At 38.0% G+C, this 26,481-nt stretch overlaps 3 protein-coding genes and 1 long non-coding RNA gene across 13 annotated transcripts in view; 2 read left to right on the top strand and 2 right to left on the bottom strand.

The window, feature by feature from the left end:
* Positions 1-2,929, top strand: part of LOC143213308 (sorting nexin-29) — a 35,616-nt gene extending 32,687 nt beyond the window's left edge. For all 7 annotated transcript variants that reach the window (XM_076433028.1, XM_076433027.1, XM_076433033.1 and 4 more), the window contains one exon: positions 102-2,929. In XM_076433028.1, the coding sequence (XP_076289143.1) occupies positions 102-186 (85 nt within the window). In that variant the 3' untranslated portion in view covers positions 187-2,929. The remainder of the gene's footprint in view (positions 1-101) is intronic.
* LOC143213314 (glucocorticoid-induced transcript 1 protein) lies at positions 954-15,518 on the bottom strand. 2 transcript variants are annotated; one of them, XM_076433049.1, is made up of 9 exons: positions 13,920-15,518; positions 11,897-12,057; positions 11,716-11,813; positions 11,429-11,571; positions 11,190-11,356; positions 10,983-11,112; positions 10,561-10,641; positions 9,386-9,521; positions 954-8,120 (listed from the first exon to the last, which is right to left on the bottom strand). In XM_076433049.1, exons 1-9 carry the CDS (start codon positions 14,158-14,160, stop codon positions 7,940-7,942), a joined length of 1,338 nt encoding a protein of 445 aa, XP_076289164.1. In that variant the 5' UTR covers positions 14,161-15,518; the 3' UTR covers positions 954-7,939. The 2 variants fall into 2 exon arrangements, with proteins under 2 accessions (XP_076289164.1, XP_076289165.1); XM_076433050.1 differs by lacking the exon at positions 10,561-10,641 and having other exon boundaries at positions 13,920-15,516.
* Positions 15,519-16,813: 1,295 nt separating this feature from the next.
* Positions 16,814-26,018, bottom strand: LOC143213309 (tripartite motif-containing protein 2-like). Of its 3 annotated transcripts, none has more exons than XM_076433036.1 (11): positions 25,105-26,018; positions 20,886-21,048; positions 20,642-20,815; positions 20,353-20,556; positions 20,015-20,263; positions 19,748-19,934; positions 19,157-19,593; positions 18,915-19,097; positions 18,713-18,820; positions 18,500-18,638; positions 16,814-18,437 (listed from the first exon to the last, which is right to left on the bottom strand). In XM_076433036.1, the coding sequence occupies exons 1-11, from the start codon at positions 25,122-25,124 to the stop codon at positions 18,196-18,198; spliced, it is 2,106 nt and encodes a 701-aa protein (XP_076289151.1). In that variant the 5' UTR covers positions 25,125-26,018; the 3' UTR covers positions 16,814-18,195. The 3 variants fall into 3 exon arrangements, with proteins under 3 accessions (XP_076289151.1, XP_076289149.1, XP_076289150.1); XM_076433034.1 differs by lacking the exon at positions 25,105-26,018 and adding an exon at positions 21,658-22,542; XM_076433035.1 differs by lacking the exon at positions 25,105-26,018 and adding an exon at positions 21,658-22,542 and having other exon boundaries at positions 18,713-18,817.
* On the top strand, positions 22,824-26,067 carry LOC143213320 (uncharacterized). Its single transcript, XR_013009948.1, has 3 exons — positions 22,824-23,020; positions 23,090-23,260; positions 23,468-26,067. It is a non-coding gene; the product is annotated as an uncharacterized LOC143213320 (long non-coding RNA).
* Positions 26,068-26,481: the final 414 nt, after the last annotated feature.

Raw genomic sequence — 26,481 nt, 5'->3', positions numbered from 1 at the left:
TCGAAACATTATAATTCACTGCTGGAACAAGCGAATTTTGTTTTGAAAGTTTTAAGATAAAGATTTCTTTCGATTAAAATAGGTACTGCTTTTCTTTTTAGTGATAACCCTAACACTGAGGATTCGAGGAAAAATAATTCTACACGAAACACATTTTCTTCTTCCCCTCAATACATGGGTTTATAATTATTAACGTTTTTATAGACAATTTGTACATACATGAAGCCTTTTTAATTTAATGTATAAAATACTTATGTTGTTCTATATATGTATATAGAACATATATATATATATATATGTATGTGTGTGTTTGTATATATATAATAATTGTTAATTATTATATATATATTAATGTATATATATATATATATATATATATATATAAATTGTTGACAATTGAAGAGGTGAGCATATGCCTGTATGTATACAGCCATAATTAACATACATCCACACATATGCTGTTTATATATATGATAATCTGTATAAAAATTAATATGTAGCCAAAATAATTAAAAGTTATTCCTTTTTTTTACAAAAGTATGCATTATTTTTTTACAAATGTCTATGTATATGTAATTATCGTTTAAAAGTCTAATTCATGCTCAGAGAAAAATTCTAATCCTACCTCCAACCTTTCACAGTCAGTTAAAAAAATATATTTCTTATTTACTATATAAATTTGTTGTATATATATATATATATATATATATATATATATATATATATATCGAAATAGTTTATAATAAACGTACGGAAAAAATATTTTTCTAATGTAGTTCGTAAAAATTGAAAAAAATATATATATATAACGAATCGAAGTTCCGATAATGAAAGATGATCGATTAAACGTGTGTACGCACGAACGAAAAAATCGAGAAATAATGAAAACGGAATACAAAGAACGAAACGAAAGTATTTGTAAACTAGCTGTTACACCATTAAATTGTACGATATTAAGTTAAATCTCATTTTCTAAAAATTTTATTCATATAAGGCGCCTTAACAGTAATATAAAAAGGTACACTTTTCCATTTATACTTTATGATAAAAATAAAAGTGCATATTGTTATTGGAACAAGTACATACAGTATTATGCTGGTAAATAATACAACTAATTCGCATATAAGATTCACAGGTTTAACAAGTTTGCATAGGAGTCTCACTATGGAGAGGTAAGACAAGAAAGAATTCCCCAAGCCAACCAATTTATCGAAGAACGAGTCTCACGCGTCGATCATTGTTCCTCAAGTATATATCAAAAACTTGTTCGAACAATGGTACGCACGCGTGCGTCTTTCAATTATAATTTCACAGATTGTTAATTCGAATTAGTTATTTGTACTGACCGAGATAAAACACACGGGCCGCGTTCGCTCTTTTACCTTTCCATATTGAGATGTAAAAGTTTCTTGTAATAGCAAAGTTTATCGAGTCATTAATGATAATCATCGTTAATACCTTGACCGCCGAGAGTGTGTGGAACCGTAATGCATTTCTCTGTTACAAAGGAACCAACGGTATTTATTATTGTTAATGTACTTAGGTGTGTGTTCGACGATGGCGCGTCACGAACAACTGTTTTCTTTTTTATTTATTTATTTTGTGCCCCGGCAGAACAACAAAGCAGACGACAAACCTTGACAGATCGACATTTGTCTGTTTGACAGGGTTTAAAACCGTCGCTTACGTTTCATTCGATACGGACGTATCGAAATAAGTAAAGACTGCGTGGCAGTCAATGTATTAATTGTAATTACATACGCTTTAAACAAATCTATGGAATCTATGTTATTAGCGCGTCGCAATCATAGCATCATAATCATAGTAAGTCCCGTAACGTAACCATACGCGTTTACATTAGAAAATCGATTACAAATCAGACACATTCATTGCCAAATATTATACAACACAGAATGTCTCAATATTTATGGTACAACTAAAAAGACAATTCTTTCAAAATTCTGCCTAATTCCAATTACTAAATTAAAGGGTTGCAATTTAATGTTCTTATTATTGCACGGATCACTCGAGTACGCAAGATACTCATTCCATTGGGATCTGAGTACTCGAATACTTGCTTAATTTAAATACGAGTAGTCAAATACACTTAAGCACTTGAACACTTACTCAATTCAAATTCGAGTACCTCTGAGTACCTTTTAAATTACACAGTTAAAGAGAATAGAAATTTTATTATTAAAACGTCTACACTTAGAAACATTTCTCTTTTTTTTTTCTAAGTACTTGTTGAATATTTTTAAAGATATTTCATCCCATCTCTCCGGTGAAAAAACAAAGTCAAAAATTCAAAACACAATTTTATCATATTTCGTTTTCGAGAATATCGAAGATTTAAAACAGCGAGCCATGAGCAGAATTCATTTTTTCAAATTAATTTTTCTCGATAACGAAGGCTCGCACGAAAACATTCCCGATTGTACCATAATTATTGGGCACGCTGTATAATAGTTCGTCCTGCGAGAGGGTGAAAAAAAATCATCGAACAAATCCGTTGTTCAATCAGTTCGTTATGGTGAGACGATACTTAACGATCGATAGAAACATGGAAACACAAATACAAAATTATTTTCTTTCCTAAAAAAGAACGTAAAAAAGAAGGAGAATGGTAAGGAAAAGTCGGAGAAGACTAAACTTATTTGAAAAATATCTCTAAATATACGAATCGTTAAAACATTTGAATATCAAATATAAATAATGTATAATAATGATAAAAATACTCGAAAATAAGGCAATATTATTCGCGCGCGCGCGCGCGCGTACGTACTAAACCTTACACTTTAATCTGCCTTTATATTTCGAGATTCGATAATGCACGAAAAATACAATATGTAAACTTATCGCTTAAAAAACAAGAGAAAGATAGATAGATATATAGGTAGAGAGAGAGAGAGAGAGAGAGAGAGAGAGAGAGAGAGAGAGAGAGAGAGAGAAGGAAAAAGAGTATTTTTAAACCGCAGAAAAATATGAGTTTATCTACACAAAAATGTTCGACGTTTCATGAAAAAAATCCATATGCATCGAAGTGAAAATGAAATCTCGACCGTGTGAAAATTAAGATACTTTACAATACTGATACATAAACGACCCGTCCGTTGAAACGTATCGATCTAAATTCGATACCAACATCGTCCAAAATACGAAATACATACAAATACAAAATACAAAATTGAAAAAATACGAGAGAAAGAGAGAGAGAGAGAGAGAGAGAAGAAAAAACAAAACGTTCACGAATAAAAAATGATAATAAAAATGTCCTTGCAACTTCGAACTAATGTATAAACAGGATATATAACAGAATTAGAAAGAAAAAGCCAACGCTTTACTATGATTTTGATAATTGCATTGTGCCGTTCGGAAAAAGGAGTCTAATCTCAGTTGACTATGGACAGGCCAGTGTTTCGTGGTAATATCTTTGTTTGTTTGTTTTTTCTTTTTTTTATACACATTCTTAAAAGTTCGCATTGATCCACAAGTTTTCCTTCCCTTTCGTTCAACGAACTTCCGCAAGAGACACACGAAAAGTACAGAATTCGTTGGCCTTAGTCACTACGTTCCGTACAAAGGTTTCATCGTCAAACGGCTTTAAATTATTATTTACATTCACTAGCTCACTTCGCTGACTAATTTTGATTTAGCCCTAGGACAGATTCGAGATAGATCCTTATAATGTATTTAAGTTTATTGATTTTCGATGTACCGTTGCGAATCTTCTAGCAGCACTGCCTTTTTCCATCGCTATACATTGTAAGATACTCCGCGTCGCAATTCTCAAATAGAACAATTCGAGTCGAACAATAAAAACCCTTCCCCCTCCAATAATCGTCCGAAAAATAAGCTATAAAAATTTCTTTCCCCTCTCGTCATAAAGCATTAAAAAACAAAGATAAAGAAACAATCGAACGTCAATGTATTGTACAATATATAAAATCCTTAATCATACAATCGAATCCCCAGCGCGTTTTATCAATTTTCTATGTACAACGTCATTTACATGGAATCGTTACACTCGATAGAAAAAGGTTTAGTCACCCCGAATAAAAAACAATAAATAATTTCTCATATATTTATTATAAAACAATTGGATAAAAGCTGCGTTTAACTTCACCAAATATATAAAAATCTGTCCTCATTTTTTTCCCTTTCGTTCGTCATATTTTTTTTTGTCTTTCTTTTGTCTTTTCGTTCCCTCCGCGAGATATCATTCACTGTACAACGTGTTATGTGTACGTGTTGTCTTTATGCACTAAAAAACGTTTGCATAAGTGTCATTTATGAGCATCTTACAAATTACAATGTACAATCACAAACAATCGGTTTGTTGTTTGTTGTGTTCTTTTTCTTCTTTTTTTGTTGTTGTTGTTCTAGGCGAGACACTACAACGATACGTTTGGACAGTCCTAGGGATAAATGAACTCGTAATTGACATAATCATTTTGCCATTTCTGAAGCCTGCTCAGATTTTAGATATGTAGAAAGAATGTACCGAACAGTAGTCACGTAAGGATCATTTAGTTAACGAATCGTTTTCTTTTTTAAAGAGTAATTATCCCCTATATCGTTTCATAGGTAACCGGAGAGAGATAGAGAGAAAGAGAGAGAGAGAGAGAGAGAAAGAGAGATTACGAATTTGAGCCTAATTCCCCGTATTTCGCATTAATTCTTTTTTTCGTCAATTTTCGGTTCCTATATCCAAACAACAGGTAATCTTTAGTGTTAGCAGTCTTTACACGCATTCCTCTCTGTTTTCTTTTGTTTTTTTTCCAGGAGAACTCACAACAAAAGCTTAACAATGATAACACATCACGCAAGTACACGAAGGTTAAAAAGTGGAGCCTTACGAGTGTAGTTAAAAAATAATAAGGCTAGCCTTTCTCTCTAAAGTAATTCTTTTTTTTTCCTCCTCTGCTTATTTAGTAAAAGTATGAAACGTTCTTTTTCCTTTTATTCACTATGATTAATACAATGTCTGTTTACGTGTTAAAACATCCTCCGTCTTTTTTTTATCGCCACTTGGTTTCTCTATCTTTATTTTTTTATACTCGTTTTCCTCCGTTGAAGTGAAAATATGCCAGCAGATGAAACGCGCGATCGATAAGTTTTTCTTGTTATCTTCTTCTTTAATCTGTCGGTTTCCTTTCTTTCTTTTTTTTCTATTTCATGGAGCGCTTTGTAAACTCGACGAGGCGTTTACAAATTTCACGTAATAATCCTTACAACGATGAGATAATGTCATTTAGGTCCATAGCGAAAATAAATCGAAAAAAAAGATTCTTCTTAAGCTAGTAGATAGCAGATTAGTTTTTTTTTCTTGTATTGTATACTTGTTAACTAGCCAGTGCATTTTTTTTTCTTTATATATCCTGACTCTCTGATTAACCTTCCTGTCTATTTAGCACACTTTGCCACGCATTCTAAGGCATGAACTTCCTAGTGAGCTGGATAAAAGAGAGCATAGACCAGTGTGCCAGGTACTTTATGTGTTAACATCTCATTTTTTTTCCTTCCCTTCCTCTTCCCTTCACTGTCGTAGCTAGATACATTACAATATTAGAAAGTATATTACTATTGTATTTAAAAAACTGTTCTTCCCTGCTCTCGATCTTATATCTTTTCATTTCAAGATCTTTATCCGTCCGACCGTAACGATTAAATTCGTCCGCGAGAAACCATTTCCTTTCTGCGCGCGTTTAGTCAAAGCAAAAAATAAATTCAACTTCTTGAGTGGCTATGTTCTCTGCGTATACTAAACAATAAAATTAAACCCATCGCACGAATAACTCTCTCTTCCATCTTTTTGCTTCTCTCGCGTCTTCTTTTCGTTTTCTTCTTCTGCGTTTCTTCGCCACACTTTCTTTCTTTCTTCCGTGTTTTTTTTGTCGTTTTTCTTTGTTCCTTTTTAAATACAGAGTAGAGTAGTTCATATCAAAATATCTCCTACAATATCTGATATTCCTTTGATTATTCTTATCCGTAAGAAAGAAATTTAAAAAGTCGCTTGCTAATCCGTTGTCGGTTAGATTTTTATTCGGAGTAAAATCGTTTCTACAGGCCGCGCGCGTTAAAAATATCTTTAAAATGCTATAGCGTTTTTTTTTCTTTAGTTTGAGTGATTAAAGTAGTTCCTAAGTTTCCATCGTGTCTGTCCGTTACGTTCGTATAAAATCGGTATTGTTTTTTTTTGTTTATTTCTTCTCTTTGTCTCTCGGTATATTAGTTACGACAAGCCTCCGTATTTTGTGTGTTATTCGTGGATGGTTTAAACAGGATTCTGATATTACACAACACATGCATACTGTCATTTGTATAGAACGCAGACTGATAAAACCTTTTCTCCCGATTATTTCGTCGCTTCCGCGTTTAATACAAAAACCTACAGTCACACCAATACTGTGCCAAGTTAGGTAGCCATTCCATTCTCTGCACATCTGATACACCGCACTGGCTTTAAACCACGTGTCGTCCACTTGTTGCCTCAATCAAAAATTGTTTAAATCTTACCGCTCTCCGTATTATTACTCATTACATCTCCGCCTTGTATCGTTTAGGTTCACTCTTATTTATCATACATCCGTCAACCTGTCATTACATGCTGTATTGGTTGTACATATTCAGATAGTAAACTAACATAATACAAGTTAAACCAAAAAATCTTGTAGCCCTATGGTATAGTTCCCTATAAACGTTATCGATTAATAAAATATACTCTTGCTTGATTAACTTAAGTTCCATAAGTTTGCGTTTTATGACACTGAACACTATAGTCTCGAGCAAAGTGTTTTTCCTTTTTCCGTTCTTTCACCATTCGAAAAAAGTAGAAATCTTACTTCCTAAGAGAAATCACTATAAAAAGAAGAAGAAGAAGCTATGCGAGAGAAAAAGTTAGTGCACGTTCGTGTACACGTGATACAAAATAAAAACTATCGTGACAATTAATTTATGCCTTTATCTTTACATATGCGACGTTAAAAAGAAAGAAACGAAATGAAGAGACGGGTAAAGAATGTGTTGCGTGTGTGTGTACATTTATAAGTCTAGAGCACGTAATTCTAAAAGAAGAAAAAAAGAATGAAATGAAATAATGTACCATAGGGATACACTATTTTCGAGCTCCTCATATAATAATAAATTGAATATTCTCAGTGTACGAGTAATAATACAAAACAATACAAAATTCTAACAGGTGCTTCGTTTCCTTTTCCTTCCGCGTTTCACTATGCAAAAATCGAATCATCTCGAAAGTGATAAAGATCTAATGAGAACATTATAGAGGGGGGCACATAATGTACATAAATCCAGGCACATGTACCCATTCATTTCTTCTTCCTTTTTCTTTTCTCTTTGTATCAGTAGAATTTTGCCTTTCCCAACAATCAAATTTAATACTTTTTTTTCTCTCGACATTTTGAATATTTCTTTTTCATCCCTGTATACAAAACTAAAGTTTAGCACACTTTTAGCACTAAATTTAGAATACACAATTTTTATTAGTCTTTTTCCCTGTAGAACACAATGTTCATTCCTAAATGTCGTTTTTTTACTCTTTCGTCATCGTTTCTTTTTTCCCCTTTTTTAGTTTATCACAAATTATTGTTCCTCGTATTTTTTATTTATTGTTTCGAACGTTTTTAAACGGAGCTCTCTGTCGGGTGCCATTCAATATATTCTCGTGTGTAGGTCGACGTAATTATTAGAACTTCCATTTAATTACACAATCACGAACTACCCGAAAGTTGGGGGGGTTTGTGTGTTTGTCGCACTGGAAACAGGCTGCTTTTCGGTAACTTTTTTTCATTTCTCATTGTCGGTGTGTATGCTTTCATGTCAAAGTAAACCACTTTCTACCCATCAGGTCGGTAAAAAAAAATATATATATACCAATCGGGTTTATAAACATTACTCCGTAAGGTGGAGAGCAGGACTATGGATTTGGAGGAGGTGTAGTTGGTGTCGTATGCGAAGAGGGTGATGCACTTGCAACCATCGTTGGACTGGCTGGCTGTTGTAATGGCAGGAACGCTGATCCCAAGCTAGGTTTTAACTGGAATGCTACACACGGCTTTGGGCAATAGTCTAGTTTGCTCAAGTCTATCATGGGTCGCCTATGCATAGAAATATTATTGCTTCAGTGATGCTGAAGTGCAGCCGCGGACACTTATTATACTACAGGCTGGCTGAAAAGTTCCCGGAATTTTTTGAAGCATTTCAGTAGCATAAAAATACCGCACAAACGAATGAATCCACACACTTGACCGAATAATAAGTTTTATTAATTCATTAACAATGAAATGAACCAAAAACATTTACAACAAATGTTCGAAATTACCTCCGTTTGATTCGATACATTTACGGACCCGCTTTCTCAAATTCCCGACGATGGTCGCGAACTCTTCCATCGTAATCTCGTCCCAGGCACGCGTCAACGCCGCTTTCAGCTGTTCCACCGTGGCGTATCGTCTTCCTGAAATCTTTTGCTCCAAACATCCTTTCCCCAAAAGCCGGGAGACAGCTCTTTGCAGACGACGATGGTGGATTTGGCGGAAAACGCCGGCGCCCAGTCCTGCTGAAGCGTGAATCCACCTTGGCCGAAGTGTCGCGTTGCCCACGGCTTTAATTCCCTCCGGAGGACACGTTCCTGGTACTCGGCGGCGTTGATTTTTCCGTTTCTCGGGATGAACACCAGTGGCGTCTTCCCGGTGGTGCAGATACCGGCCCAAGTCATGACCGAGGCTGGAAAATGGCTGCGGCCGATAGTTTTCGCGGCCGAAGTCTTCTGCTGGCCCTTCTTGAGCAGCTGGCGGTGATTTTGGCGGTTGTGTAGGGGTTCGACCGTCGGGAATTTTAGAAAGCGGGTCCGTAAATGTATCGAATCAAACGGAGGCAATTTCGAACATCTGTTGTAAATGTTTTTGGTTAATTTCATTGTTAATGAATTGATAAAACTTATTATTCGGTCAAGTGTGTGGATTCATTCGTTTGTGCAGTATTTTTATGCTGCTGAAACGCTTTAAAAAATTCCGGGAACTTTTCAGCCACCCTGTTATATTCCAAAATTCTAATCACAGCCACGCACACGAAGCACACTCGATATCTCAATTGAAATCAATTTACGTTGTCCCTACTCGACTCGAAGATCGTGTGCAATTGCACGCACGTGCTCAATCAATTAATTCAATACACACGATGTTTGGATTCGTGTTCAGCGCATCAAATTCAAATTTGTTGGACAGTACGATTACACTGACAATGAGTCAAGAAGAATTTCCATCGTTTTATTATACCTTGTTGCAGGAATGTACTATTATTTTAAATGGAAATTCTTATCGAATCGTCTCGTATGTGAAAATGAACATACAAGTGAAATTACCTGGCATCCTCTACAAATTTGAGATTGACTTTCTCACAGCCATCGGGTGGTTCTCTTGCTAGGAACCTGTTAATGTGAGGAGAGGTGCCGAGGCGTCCTTCTCTATCTTGTTCAGGGGTTGAACCACGACTTCCACCTTAAAGATGAATCACAACAACGAGATTAATGGTTTAGTAAAAGCAATGCGTAATTATACTGTTTACAACGATCGGAAAAAAAATCTCGTAAGCTCATGCTAACAAAAATTCACTCAATGCATCGATATGTAACGTACGTTTGTGTAAAATAAAAATGAATTCATACACCAAAATGAAACTTCATTCCACTTCGCTAAAAATACAAATATATGTAAATCAATTTAAGCATGTACACTTATCGTTCTATGAAAACTATATGTATTATGTATGAATAATGACGACAAAATGATGAGATTACTTCAACAAATGTGTAATAATTTACAGTGTTTCGACATGCAAATTTGAAATATCTCGATCGTAGTAATAATGTCTCTCAATTGTAATCGTAGTTTATTACATTCTAGTGAATCGAATATGTTAGGTGAAGTTATTCGGTAGTGGACTACATCAATGATGATTGAAATAAAAATTCTTAAAATATAGTATATAAACAAAGCTATATAAAATAAAGCCTGCATGCAGCCACGAATGTATTAATAAACGATAATACATTAATATACATCGTAATTGATAAAGAACAGATTAATTTACCATGTAATGTCATAATGTATAGTGTACATTCAATTTGGCATTTAGTATTCCATGAAATGATAAAATCTTTTAGTCAGTGTGATATGCTACGATTTACTATGTAAAATCAGAAAATAATTCCAGATGTATAATCGATAGAAAATTGACACTTTTACCGCCCACAAAAACGTATACACCTTCTATATTCTCAATGAAAAAACAGTGCATGCACATACTTCAGAATTAAATATACATATATATTTACGTGTAGATATTTTGCAAGAAATATATATATTTACGAAAGAGATAAAACATTTGTGGATAGACGTATATAAGATATCCCATTTAAACTATCTGGATAAAGAGCATTCGGTGAAAACAAGTTCGATAAGACAAACAAATTTGATCGAATGAATCTGAGAAACAAAAAAACAGACAAAAGCAACATTTCCGCAAATATGAGCCAACCTTGTAAGAGATCGCTAGGCGGACGGGAGGCATCCATAAGACCAGGAATCAGCGGAGACTCAGAATTCCTAGATGGAGGGCCTGTCTCAACAGGCACACACCATAGTTAGTCTGTTATTTATAGTATCTCCAGTAACGAGAAATAATTCACATATATACATATATATATATATATAATACTCCTAATTAATATATACATTTAAATAATTATATATTCACCAAAGAAATGATCTTGTTACGAAGTTATTAAGAAGATACGAAGATTATCTTGCTATCTTGTTACGTAAAATTATCATTTTGATTAGAAACCTCGCGCAACTTGAACATAAAGTTTCCGTAAGTACAAGTGGTGTGAGAGAACATTGGCAACTAGCTCACGTGTCTAGAAACTCTTCGCGGATTAATAATCAGTTTGGAATTACCTGAAGAATAAGAACTGGAGGGAAGGTCTGTAGCTGGTGTTTGTGTATTAACGCTGCGAGTAGCCCTCAGTAAGTCTGCTAACGGCGCACGATGTCCTTCCGGCGTAATTTGTTCGCGATACCGTGCATACTGAAACGAAAAATAAATGTTTCAATAAATGTCAATCTTCTACTGTACATACCACTGCTTGGGCATAGATCGCTTACTTTGTCTTCCACTGGGTGATCAGGATCACTAGGGTTTGTTGCAGATTTAAGAACGAGTCCTTCGATTTCTTGGTTTAATCCTTCGATAGAAGAACGCATCGGGGGCCTCATTGGTTTCATAGGGATGTTCATAGGACTTGCCTTTGTACTGATGCTAAATTGATTGTCTAACGGAACAAGACAAATAATATGTACATCGAGTACTCGGATAGAAAACGCTTGCTGACAAATGAACTTACGTATTGATGTTTGCGAAGCAATACTGGGTAAAAGTACTGTGTGATCTGCAGGAAAAGCCGGTGGCGGTCCACCAGGCATTATGAGTCCAAATGCAGCTGTCCTCTCTCTACTACTAGTGCCTTCCTTATTTGTACGCTGTAACCTGCATAATTACATCAATAAATCAGTGCGAACATATTAAGTCTTACATTATACATTAACGTACAACGATGACAATTCACTGCGCAAATTTGAAAACTATTTTAAAAATTCCTGAATATAGATGTATGAAAAAATGTCTACATACCGATGCCTAAAGTACTTTTCCAACTTCTCGTCTGTGGTGGTTTGTTCTGTGGGATGACGTGTGTGTAATTTCCTTGGTTCGTTGGACCATTCTTCTGTCTGTACATAAACATATGTTATAATAAACATCGTGGAAAGTTTTTCATTGGAAATTAAAGTGCTCGAAAGTATGCCATAGCTACCTGTGTAGATTTATCAACCAAAAGGAGACTGGAATGAATGTAGTATGAATCACGGGGCCATTGTCCTTTTAAGTAGATAGTATCTAATGATGCTGTCCTCCGGATATTTTGGTTTCCACTTAAACTTTCGCTGCATCTTCCACTTAATGTTTTTGATTTTGCTGTAGATAACAATATTTTAAGTAGAGATACAACTGTAGGAAAACAAAATTAGTCTGTGATATCGTGTAGACGTGAACCAGAACCGGGCTACTAAAAATATTTTCGGTTGCTGGATTAAATGAACAGATAAAATAAAATTTAAACAAAATTCAAAATTAGAGTGAAAGGGTCAAGGATTTTGTAATTGTTTCTTGTGGAACCGATCTAATAATGATTGTTCGGTTACCGAGTTAATTGATCCAAGAGATTATAAAGTGATAGTGAGAAGATATTACAAGAGAATCGTATCAACTATCTTCAGATATTAATGTATAAATGCATTGTATGTTACCTTTAACGAAACATTTACTTGTTAACACACTAAAAGCATAAGTGACATTGACAACAGCTAGAAACCGAATAAATTTACAACATCCAAAGTATAGAAAACTTGTGCTTACACAAGAAAAACAATGTACTCTTCGATACTTCAATTCTCTCATGATAACCATCGTGTTTATGTCTGATAGATGATGTTACAACTCGCAATTCATTACCAACAGCGATAATAATTCAACGACAAGTGACTTTTACTAGACTTTTCACAAAACTCTCATTCCAAACACTGACAAATACAGATGACAACGATACAATTACAAACATGAGGTAACAGACTTATGAAAAAACAAATGAAAGAGGAAAAAGGAGAGGAAGGAATCCTTGGATGCCGGTCCATTCTGGTCCAATTTTAATTGCTAGCTGTTTGATTAAATACAGTGGAAAGATCAAGAAATGCTCTTGAGAAAAATCGAGTGGCCATGGATAAGCATGACCACAACACATAAATATGTTACTCGTAAAAACACTAAAAGCACGGTAAGTGACGTTTACAACAATGAGCCTAACAAAAATATAACATCCAGAGTATACAAAACTTGTGCTTACACAGAAACGAGAAATACTTATTCTTCTATTGATCATCGAGTCCTAAGGGAATACTAGGTCAGCGCAAAAGCTGTTGCCTGATTTCATATTGAAACATGACAACTTTCTAAGGCACTGGCCTAACATATACTAAGTAACAACAATACAGTAGAACCTCTGACGTCCAAAGTCTTTAGCATATCCTAAAATGCTTCAGATGTAAATAGCTCAATTTAAAGTGGTCCATATGCAACACTATTCATTGTACAAATTAATAAAAATTGAATCTGGCATTATAACTAAAAGTAATTGTTCCAGTATTCGAACAATCAGGTTTCCTTGTTTAGTTTGTATAATCGAGGTTCTACAGTATTTGTCAACAACGATTTTCGCGAGATGTTCACCGAAAATGTGAATCTCGGAAACATTGACAAACGATAGGGCCGCCGACATAAAAAAACGGGGCAAACAAACATAATACGAGATCCACCAGAGAGAAAGAGAGAGAGAGAGGGGGCGCCGAGCGAGTAAGCATCCGTACGTCGGTGTGTACACCAGCGTCGTGGAAAACGAAAGGAAAGAGGGGGAGGATAGGTGAGGAAGGAAGGAAGGAAGGAAGGAAGGAGTACATATCTGCTGTTAATCGAGGATTCGAGCGAACGGTTTGGAAAACGAAAAATGACAGACACAACAAAGAAGTCGATTGGGAGATAAAACAGTGTGTATGGAGCGAGCACGACGGCATGTACAGGACATGTAAACGACATGTATACAGAGTCGTATAGTAATCTCGAGAGAGAAAGCGGGAGAGAGAGGGAGACAGCAGATGGGGAAACAGAAGAGGGTGTGAGAGAGAGAGGGATGATTGAAGGGGGGTGGGGGGCGAGTACGAGGGACGAACGTAGAGCTCGGGAGGTGAAAGGAGAAGGGGGAGGGATATAGTAGCAGCAGTAAATACCTTTGTAAGAGAGAGAGCCGGGGCTTCGTTGTCCCGAGGAAGAGGTCTCCGGCGAGATGCGGGCCCGCCACGCACTCGCGTTCGTCGGGGACACGGTGGGACTGTTGCTGTTGCTTTTCCTGAGGCTGCTGCCTTGCCGGCCCTGTCGTAACAGCGAGCTTACAGGCAGGGTTGCGCGCATTGGGCCTTGCTTCGACGTCGAGCATGGCGAGGACTTTCGCATCCGCTGTGATCCCGACATTTTCTCATGTAAACGGTCGCCGCTCGGGCTCGCGTGTACGTTGCCTCGGGTGGCAGAGAGCGACGACGCAGCACCTCGTATCCGAACGATAGGAACGGGGGGGGACAACACAACGGAGTAGTGTGGTGTCGCACTAAAAGGACGGGGCGCCGCGGGCACCGTTCAGGGCACGAGGCCTCCGAGCACCCGCGACTTTGTCGCGCACACGCGCCGACAGTGGCGATAGTGCCGACACTAACCAAACCAAACCGAGGACAGACTCCCGAATCCGTTCTCAAACGGCGAGCCCCGTTCAGGTCTCTGTCGCGCGTTTCACGGCGACGGCGGTGGGCGAGATCTCATGAACGACGGCTGCGACAACGACGACGACGACGACGACGCGGTGACGGGTTCACCAACAACGACGGGAACTGTGGCAGCGGCGGCGCGACGACAATGCCCTACGCGTCTTGTCATTTGCAATGTTCTGCTGCTGGCTCGGCACGCACGTCACGTGACCGCCCGTCCCGGCTGGTCATTGGTGCAACGCTGGCCCGTGGAGCGTCGTACTACGCTCACCCGTGGGGGCCGCGTTCCATTCACTACCACCGTAGCACCGTAGCTAGCGTCCTATCGCTCTCTCCGTCTCTCCGCACAAGATTCTCTCTCTCCTCTTCGCGCTTGTGCAGTGACACTCAAATTCACCCTTTTTACGGAATATCTCCGTGTCGACGATTATCCACCGAACACCGTTTTTACAACGGTTTGTTTATCGAGCACTCCCGTTTCACCGTTCCGTAACGCGAATTCAATATAAATGTATATATATATATACATATATATATGTATATAATACATATACATATATGTATATCGAATGTAGACTTTCGTCGCGCGTACACTCAGTTTTTCTCTGTTTAGCCTCTTCTTGCTTGATCCTCGCGAGGAAACAATATCGTGGACCCGATGTCTGTGATCTGCTTCGTTGGTAGTCTCTCTCTCTTCGGTTTTTCCAATGTACCCCACAGCCCGGACCGTTTCAATCGAAAGTATGTTTTGGTATACGTGTACTTACTATACTCCGTCGACGCTCTCGTGTGCAACGATGCTTGTGTATACACCTGGCACCGCCGCGACACACGTACAGGCCAGTATGTAGCGTCTTACGTTTCACGTTATGTACGTACGTCGTACGTAATGGAGGAGCACAAGCCGATGAATAGCGTGCGTGAATAACTATCGTGTACGGGGGCACGTACTAGCACAGGCGTAGTATTCGCGAGCTTACGTTTCCTAGCCACGGCGCGTGCACGCTATACTCGTTCATTCGATACTCTCGCGAGGAGAAATCTCGAACGGCGTACGATCGGTTGAATTGCCGCGGATCGAGTCAATATTACCGCGCGAGCTTGATTTCGATAGTATTGACGCCGAGGAATTTTTTGTGGGCATTTCGATCGCTTCTAAACGCCCGGCGATTTCACTGCTTTCCATGGGGAAATTCTTTCTTTCTTTTCTGTAGAGATTTCATTTACCGATGGGTATTTTCGTGAGACATTTTTTTTTATAGGATCGAGAAGAATCTTGTATTATATAAATTAAGCTCGTATATTTATTTACAATTTTATGGTACACTGTGTGTTGTTACATTACAATATTCCGTTCTGCATAGTAATGTTTAACGTACGACTAGATTTGAATTCGCTTTACGATCGAAATGTTGAAATTATATATCGAGCAGTATAAATTTTGAGCATCGAGTAATTTTTGTAAAGTATGACGAACGTAATATATTAATTGTGTTGCACTCTTAATCTTATCACGAAGCTTTATATGTTAACGTACAAACAATAAAACCAGGTCTTGATAACATCAATACATTATTTGCTCTTATCGAGTTAATAATATTTAATTCCTGTTTTGTAAAGGCACTGGTGTCCTTCCCATAAAAGGCTAATTCAGTGGTATAAGTGTATTATTCGTGTAACATATGTACACGCGATTATGTGTGCTTATAATCGAATTTTTGTTAGGTATTGATGAGTTATTGTACCAAGCATTTTATAAGGAATGTTCCGTGTCAATTAAGGAACTATTTAACGTTTATGGTTCTTCGGCCTTTTTATTTTAACAATTTCTAATATTGCTGTTTATAATAGTACTTGCTACTATATGAATCTAAACTTATGAATTGGTTTATTTATGAGGGTCTGAACACAACACTGAGCATATACTTTACTAATAATATGTCTAATGTTTGTATATGGTAATTTTCCCTCATATCCGTTTCAATTGTCGAATATGCTATTATTTAATCGTAAATAAGTAGAAAACTGGACTCCATATCAACTGGGAAATATTATAAATGAACACAATCAGTATACACTTGGAACTACGTTTCTCTAGACATAACAGTTGTGTAACAGATAAAATGTAAATGCTAAAAGTATGTAGAATTATTTCTCTATACATGAATAAAAAAACATGTTAACGACATAGACATAATAGAAGATTATTGTACAAAGTACAATCGAGCTTTCTGTATACATATATATAAGTATACGCGAACATTTCTTTAGAATACAATCATAATTTATGCATACAAAATTGAATAGAAAACAATATATATTGTAACATCGATCTGCAATGATACAGGAAAAATATTAGCACAAACTTGAATTTATTTTTTATTTTATCTATTTACAATACACTAGTTATAGTTTGCATTTACGAATGAAATCGCAACTAAAAACTGTAATGAGTATGTAATGGAAATACAAAATGCTTTGTATGACAATTTTATAATAAAATGTGATGCTTATAATCGTCGAAGCAAATCAACACGAAAAACGTTCTCGAGACGTTCATAGAAAGCATTTTAAATTAATTCTAGGTGCAAAATAAGTACAGGAGTAATTTTTAACATTTTAATGTCCACAAATGAAAATTTTCGCGTTTTTGTTGTGGAAACGTATTCGAGTGCCACAAATGAGATATAAAATGTAAAAATACGATGATATGTTACCTAAGCACATTTATCGATGAAAAAATAAATGAGAAGACTGTACATATAAGAACACAAAACGTTTTCGATCAAATTCCTTTGGTAATCGTAGTAAAATCCTTTGTTGCAACATGTATCTCAGCGAGCTTCTTTTGTGGAAAGAAAATATTAAGTATCACGTTTATAACATAATTTGATACTATACTTAATATTTTTAATATTTGCTTTACACACAACATTTGTTTATAGGACAAAAGCAATTACAAAAAATTTCATTCAATCATTGTAATTATGAAACTAGTTCATTATAATTATTTTTAGTGCGAAATAATGACACTAATAAGCATAAAATAGTCCATTACGACAGCAGCAATCGAGTATAATAAAGATACCAAAAAATGTATTGACTATAACATTTACAACATGTTTATCGGGTCTTGTAAACTTCCAATGAAATTCTGATTGTAAAATAAACCTCTCGTATGAACTTTTATCGTTCAACTATGAGATATGTACGATAGGATCTCAGTATAATCGTTCTGATCTTTACATATCGGACTATGGCAATTCGAAATGCTTATTATAGTACATTTAGACAACAATCAAGATAAGTAGTAAAAAATTAAAGGATCACTTTTACTGGATTAAGTAATAAATTAAATTAACGAACGATGACACAAAATACTATAAATTACATTATACTAATCAAGTCTCTTCCGTTTTTTAGGAGCGCGACGCGCACGTCGCTAAGTCTAGCACATAAATAAACTTACACACCGTTTTCTTTTCTATAAGTATTACACATACGTATACACGTGATATATATGTATATATGTATATGTTGCACTTATAATGTCAAATACGATCGACACCATATTCTCTACACCGATAAAATTATTTTGATTGATCCTAAGCATGTAAGTTGTAAAAATTGCATATAAAAAATGTATGTAAACATAGACACAGTTAAAATTATGCGTAGGATTATAACAAAAGTTTCATGAAAGCAAGTAATTCAAGCTACATCCAACTCTGCTCTTCGTGTTTCTTTTTTACCAATATCTATATTTTTTTGTACAGTCGTTTCCCAGGTCTACAACTACTAAGTGATTGTCAGGTAGTACTGCAATACCTGAAGGACGTCGTAATTTTGAACTATGCGAGTCGATCTCAGTCAAAATATTACCTCCACCTAATTTCAACACTTGAATCGTATTGCGACCTTTGTCAGTGCGTGTACCAAGTATTCTACCTTCTGCGTCGACAGCTAAACTTTCGTAGTAAGCGCCTTTACCTATAAACAAATTACGCTTAATATCCACACACGCAAAGTAGCAGCCATTTCACAGAATTTACCTTTGCCTTCTGAATATATCTCCTCGGAGAAGTCTCCTTTAGCAGTGAACACTAGAATATGATCATCGGCAACTACAATTTCACCGTTACGCCCAACGGTAACGGCTCTAATTAGTTTTAACGTTATCGTCTTTCCGACCTTAATAACCATTAACAGAATTTTAGAACGATTCACCATATACAAAGTATTAATGACTGTAAAAATTATCCAACCTGGAAGAGGAATTCGCCTTCGGAATTGAACACAAAAACACAATTTTCACCGTTGTTGGTCACAAGTATATGTCCGTAATTTCTATCTACTGCGACATTGATTGGCTGCTGAATATCAAAATGGTAAACACGATTAATGAAAGCAACACTTAATTGTACAACTTTTAAGCAAGGACATAGTTGTAGAACGAGAAATACTTACTCGAAACACTTTATGAGTGAAAGACTTAATTGTGTCGCCTAAAGAGCTCATTTCCGTAATTTTTCGTGTTCTCCAATTGACAACAACGATACCTTGCTGCGATATACTTATTCCTGTACAACTACGGCCTTCCAGACCTTCGTTAGTTAAATGCCTTTGAAATTCTAAATCACAATTGAGTACCTAGGAACAGAATATTATCTAATAAAAATGATCAAAACTTGAATGCTTCACGAACGTACCTTCACGCGGGAGTTCCCGGTGTCTAGAACGTAAATCATGCCGTCGTCGTCGACGGCAACGGCAACTGGCTGGTCAAACTCGTCCTTTCCGCTTCCTCGTTTCCCATATACTTTAACTGGTTCATTATGTACAGTCGCGTCAAAAAATAAAGGATAATCTTTAATAGGCCGCTCGAAAACCGATAATTTCAGGACGAAGCGTTTTGCAACCGGAGGTCTGAACAGTATCTCGTATGTACCGTTCTCTAAATCTACTATTTCAGTTTCGACTCTGGAACTTTGGTTGTTTGAATGTATACTATCCGCTAACGTTAATTCGGCAGTGATAAGATCTCCTCCAACGCTTCTAGGATACCCATGGTAATCGACAGTCTCTAGTACGACGATCGCTTGTAACTTAACTATTGCAGGATCCTTTAACCTGGCTCTGCATAAACCTATTCGAAAAAAAACGTGATTGATTACGCTAAATATCGTCCAACTTTTCTTCTTTTTTTCAAAAAAGATGATAACGCGAACGAGTAAAGCAATTGAACGATTAATAACAATTTTAAAGCAGGTACTTTACTGTATTATCAATCCTCAGGATACCTGGCAATGTTGTACTAGAACGTACTCGTCCCAAATTATGAATAGCTTCCTCTAATTGAGAAAGAGCATGATTGTGGTTAAATTCGAATGTAATGAAGGCATTTTCTTTAGGTTCGCTAAGTGCTGATGCCGCGTCTAGTTGATCAGATAAACTACCAATCCTCTGCGTGATGTTCCGTACTTCGACCTTCAATGAGAGTAACAGATTATCTACGGTACAAACAGGAAGCATAGTAATTTAGTAATAGAAAATCGTAAATGATGTACTTGATATTGTAAGCCCTCGCATTCTTGCTGCACTTTGGTTTTCTCGGCTTCTATGAGAGCGTGTTGCTCTTCTAACACGTGCTTCTTGTCTCTTGCAGCTGCAGTTACCGCCGCTTGCAATTCCGAACGTCTCATCTCAAACTTTGCAATAATTTCTGCAAACTCGTTGTCCACAGCGTTCAAACACCTCTCTTTAGAAGCTTCCAAGCGTTGCAGCTCTGTACTCACAGAATCCTGGGCCAGTGTCAACTAAAACCACAGTTATATGAATTTACATTGATTACTACAAGCTAATAAAAAATTTAAACTCTACGCCATGTGGATGGGAGGATCGTTACCTTGGATATACATTCGTTAGCCTTGTAGAGCAAAATTTCAGACATTCTTTTAATTGCAATGCTGAAAGGTATGATGGTGTGCTCTGTACAACCCGGTGATGTTCCTGCATGATTCCCACCCATGCAAACCGTACAAAAGACTGTGTCGCATGTTTCGCAGAACAGTAGCTCCTGGTTTATGTGAACTGAACATTTTGGAATCACCTACAGTCAAAGAAAATAATTAATATACTTGTTACATTTAATGGTACATATGTAGAGAAATATTGTAAAAAGCATTAGTTCGAACCTCTCTTCTCTGTCTGGACATAAGATCAAGAAGTTGGTTCACGAGGAAGCTAGGTGGTAACGCAGGAACTCCACCACGAGGAATTGTTATTAATTCTCTGCAAATAGGACAACGGAAGGCACCAGGCTCGCGAGTTTCGGATGCAGCGATTCTTGTTAAACAATGTAAACATACCTGTGAACAGCATTACATCAATTAATCATTTACAATCATTTTATATGGAATATTTATACGAAATACTAACTGTGTGCGAACATGGTAGCAACTTAGGAGTGTGTTCTCCACCATCATAAACGAAAAGACAAGTGCCACACGTCAGAAAGCTCTCGTTAAAATCTTCATAGTTTATACTGACTGTCTCCACGAGCCTTGAGCTCATGCTGACCATCCTCTCCCCTAGCCGTGTCCTGAAACAAATTATAATAACATTCATAAGAATCAACATGGATAAATTTATTCAATTACATAGATCATATTTTTTCTGAATAGATAAAACTTGCGTAGACTAGCTGTTACTGAATTATAGGAACAGTAATTGAACCAAGATTATCTGTATAAAATAATTTGCTTCATTATTATTTAATTATTGGGATAACATTCTCACAGATCTGTACATTTTTTCAATCAGTAATTACTAGCGGATTTTTATGCATTTACAACAAAAATGAGTAGGTGTAAGTTAAAACTTTGAAAACAAAAACAGACAAAGAAAATAAATTTTTATTTCACTCGAGTTTGTTATAATTTATAATTCAGGCAAAAAAAGTTTTTATTTTGCATAAAGATCCGCTATCTATAGTAATTACATTTTCGATGTTCATTAATATTTATTATAAATGGACTACTGTAGTTTGATAGACATCGATTAAAATTCGTAATCGCGTAATTCCGAAGTTATCTGCCGCGATACCGCAAGCGTGACAAGTGAACGTACCCTAACAATAGCCTGTAACAATGCGCGCGTTGCGAAGCACAGAGGTGTTCGCGTAGTAATATTTATGAATTAATAAACTCACTGTATAGCCAAACGCAGTGCCTCCATAATGAATCTAGCCCTGTTGTCGTTTTCAGAAATGTATACATCCGTTACATCGCACAGGCATTATCGGTGCATCTACATACGCGAGCGTGGAGCATAGTATTTGCTTCTTTCGCATAAATTTTCATCACGGAATAAGCTGGCCGACAGTAACGGGTTCGTCGGATAACTTCCCCCTAAATCGCATCTCCTAATGCCGTGCGGTACCGAGCCATCAAACACAAACATCCAGTTGCGTCGCATGCAAACAATCAAAACATCAAAATTCTCACGGACCGCGCAGCCGAGTAACTTTCTATTTACAATTCTTTTTTCATACATCCGCGTATGAAATCACCCGACGCATTTTACATTCCCAGCCAACAAATTCACGTTCACACAATTTCTCTGATACTCGTGATCGACCCAGCTTATCGGAAGCTTGTGAATGCTTAGTAGACGACGCGATACAATCCGAAGGATGATCAACGCTTCCGAGAAATCACGATTAATATAAATAAATAAAGGAATCTAAACGAGTCAATGTTTCAGTCTTGGGAAACTAAAAGCGTCTCGCGAGGAAGGTTTAAATAGATGTTCCTGTCGCTGTAGAAGCGACCGCGACACAAAGCATATGCCGACTCTTTGTCTATCTTTCTTCCTTTGATGGCTATTGTCCTCGCCGCGGAAATGGTCGCTAGGACGAGCCCGTGCGCTTCGCGGCGCCCGTTTGGCATAGTTCTTGCATCGTGTGCGAAGTCGAAAAAGGAAGAGTTTATCAACCGTTCAGGACTGTCTCCGTTTCACTTTCGAGGCTACGCGTGTCTTCGGATATCTCGGTTGTCATTTTTCGAACCTGTTCCTGTTCCGTCTCGTACTTATTTCGTGTCACTATCACTCGCGATATTCTTGCGGATATTCACTATCGGATGGACATGAGATACCGTTGCATCGACACTGTCGAAATTCCGCGTGGCACTGTCGCATTTTCCAAACAAAACACAAACCCACGGATCACGACGACGGGTCGCATCAGCTGCGGAGCTCAGCGACTCACGTTTTACAGCTGCGCACGTTCTCGCCTGCATCCGCAGCCGGCACCACTGCCAGGGACGAAAGCAGTAGGCGCACTATGCGGGCGCCCGCGCCCACCATTCACTATGATGCATCATCTCTTCCCTCGATCCAAACTATTCATCGCGCTGCTGCACATCAAATCTCGGAATTCGCGGCGAAATCTTCTATCCATCTTCGTTCCAGAATTTCAACGTCTCGTTTAGAATATTTTCGTCATATCATGCGACTCACACTACCGGCCAAAAGTTTGGAATCTCTTGTTGGTTTTTGTAAAAATCGAATATGTATGTATATCGTTAAATTTTGAAATGATCCATCGTTATAATATGAAATATTCACTAGTTGATTAACAGATTTCAGCATTTTACACCCAGTGTAAGACAATGTTCGGAATACACTTTTCTAAAGAGACATCTTTGGCAACTTCTACGTAAAGCAAGGAAAAATATCAAATTAGAAATATTCGAAAAACTAATTGCCAGGATGCCCTGGAAGAGCAATTTGAAGAAAAATAAGCATTCCTCGTAAGTTAATTAATCTTCCTTGGTTGTTCTAAAGGCATTCAGTTCTTATAAACCTCCTGTTTTTCTGAATTTACGCCGTGATTCTAAACGTTTGGCCGATAGTGTATATATGATCTTGTTCATTCTATCCAGATGCAATCGAGAGTGCATCGTACCCACATTTGAACGTTTAACAAAATTGATTAAAGACAAATTCATTTTTCCTAGGAAGTTCAGGAATACCTACCTACTCTACCGTTTGTGTAACTATAAAATACAATGTAGTCTACTGTTACGTGATGAATATGTAACATGAATTTACATATAGATTAGTAGATAACAATTAATACCGCATAATAAAACGTAGCAATTGACGATTTGGGACGAACGTGTTTAACCAGCGATTTTCGATCAAGATTTAAAATTAAAGATAGTATATAGTTCTGGTACTTGGTTAAAAATAATCGAGGGTACTTTGATTTCGGTGTGAGCGATAAGCCGATTTTTGCGGAGAGTGTCGTACATGTACATATATGCATAGATAAGAGAAGTGCGTCATGCTCTGCGTGGAAGATGTGATTGTGTTGTTATTTAGCATCAAGATTTCATATACGAATGGAGGAAAGTAGTGTAAGGTGTAGCGTTTGTTTGTCGGATGCGAGATGTGTGCAACAGTTTCGGTGGAGCGACGTGTAATACGTCCCTGAGTATTGGCGCACCGTCAAGCGTTTGCCAGGAGAGTGAGAAGCAAGATAGCGAGTAAACCAATGACGAAGAAAGAGGGACAGTAGAGTCTGCCGAAGGGTAAGGAGACGAGGAACACCAACGCCGGTACAAAGACGGAGAAATGCTTGGTATGCTTGCGCGAGGTATACCGCCATGTAGACGGCTGAATTGTCTACTGCGCAGTCGCCCGTTAAAAGGTGTAGCGCCTGATATGTGTACGCTTTGCTTACTTCCATGCACTTGCTACAGCCGGCCCTACGGACAGCTGTACATTTCCTACAGTCACGAATTTCATGTTTCCAACAGACTCTCTCATCTGTATGCCATACACCTTACTCTACAGAAAACCTGTTTTTTCCTCGACCACTTTTCCGGTGTACAATCGTTACCAAACAAACTTTACCACGGAAGGAATCGTACATGTTCCCCTCGACAAAAGTGAAACTTTATTGTCGAGCGTAAACTTTGCTTGAGCATCGACGCTGCTCTTGAACATATCGATAACAACACGACACTTGAATTATCTTTATTATAAGAGGTATAAATAGCCACGGTTATAATCGATAAAATGGTAACAGTTCACTGGTTTAATGATCCTCCTTTTGGTGGAAAGAAAGTTCAAGGATATTGCATTCGGAAATGAATTTCTTTATTGTTACAGCGACTGACGAGCCGCGCGAATTCATTTGTACACTTAATAATACATATACTAAATATACTAAATGAAGTGTAAAGGGTCAAAAATAGCAATGATAAACCTTGCCACCTTCGTTTTTAGCTTGTTAAATTTCAGTCCAACCACATTGACCTATTTGTTATTAGCTGAAGATCTGACCCATTTCCATCAGCCAAAAATCCAGTAGTAATTAAAGAAAGGATTAAAGAAAAATACTATTTATCCACAAGTTGATATAAGAAAAGTGATTATGTTTTCGGTTCAAGAGAACAACCGAAAAGAAGCGTGCCATTATACCGAGTCCTCTCAGGTCGCGCAAATACACTTTTTTATCGCCATTTTTATCAACCCCTAAAATGCGAGTCACGTATCGCTGTATAAACCGTGTAAGCGTTTCATTGGACATGTGTGTATGTGTGTGTGTGTGGTGGGTGTCTGTTAGGAAAGCTTGTCACATACTCACATGAATGGACAGCAGCTCATGAAGGTTCCTTTGATAAATTCAGACGATAACTTATTTTTATACAGGCAATGTATTGGCGCGTTATATTATTTATGGCGTTGCAAGGATCTCAACTGGGCGTGATGTGCACACTAACAAAGCACCATGATGCATCGGTCTGACTGCGACAGGATCGACGTTGTATATCATACGACTGTTTACGACATCATCCTCCGCCGGACAATCTTCAAACACCGTGCACCCGATTCTTTCCCACGAGTCCGAAACGACGAGGCATAATAGAGTATGCGTGTATGCGTGTTCCCCTTGATTATTGTAAACACCTTGCGGAAAGGGGCCGAAGAGCTGCGTGGATCGACGTAAACAGGTGTATCTTGAGCGTTGTCACGATCCTCGGACGTAAACAATAGACTGGAGGCACACGAATACAACCCCGACGCATGCCATGGACCGGAACTCGATTTTTTGTCTCTTGCTACGCCCACGCTGATAACGTACAGCGCGTTTATCGGTACGTTAAGGCAGCGGATGGTATGGTCGACGAGCACTCCAACTTTCCGTGCGCACGAACTTCTTTGAAGTTTGCGACGAAGTTCTAGGTTGGGGACGTCAGTCGAATGGTCTTCTTTAACGGCGATCTATCAGCCCCAAAAAGGGGGATGGACTGGTCTAAGTAGCAAAAATCCAATAAAACAATGGCAGGTCAATCGCTCGGCGTTTTCTCGCGCCGCGACGCACAAAAGAACTACCACTCCGAATACAATCCCCCGTGTACAGTTTCCATCGCGCTCGTATTTCACCCCTAAGCTGCTAGAGCGACTATGCCGAAGACGAGGGACAAGGACGGCGATATCGATTTCAGACGATGTGCGTTAAGCTCCAGCAGGTGGCACGGCCACCGGTCCTCATCTTTCACGACACGCTGCTTTTTCCCGCAAAACGACGAAAAGAGAGAGAGAGAGAGGGGGGAGAGGGGGAGAGGGGGAGAGGGGGAGAGGGGGAGAGGGGGAGAGGGGGAGAGGGGGAGAGGGGGAGAGGGGGAGAGGGGGAGAGGGGGAGAGGGGGAGAGGGGGAGAGGGGGAGAGGGGGAGAGGGGGAGAGGGGGAGAGGGGGAGAGGGGGAGAGGGGGAGAGAGTGCGACCGCACAACGCTGCTGAGAAATTCGCGACACGGCCAGAAACAGGGGATGAAAACACACCCTCGAAACTGTCCTTGCCCGAGCCGAGCATGCGCGTCCCGGATTTAGGTCATGCGTTGCTTGATAGATGAATAGTTGTCCCGTGTACCGCGGGCTTCTTCTTCTTGTTCCCCGGCTCTCTATTCCAATCCGATTCTCATTTCAATTTCAGGACACGTTGATACGCTTCTACCAATCAT

Source organism: Lasioglossum baleicum, chromosome 11, assembly GCF_051020765.1.
Source record: "Lasioglossum baleicum chromosome 11, iyLasBale1, whole genome shotgun sequence".
NCBI lineage: Eukaryota > Metazoa > Arthropoda > Insecta > Hymenoptera > Halictidae > Lasioglossum > Lasioglossum baleicum.
Note: the sequence above shows the minus strand (reverse complement) of the source record. Positions and strands in the feature narration are given on the sequence as shown.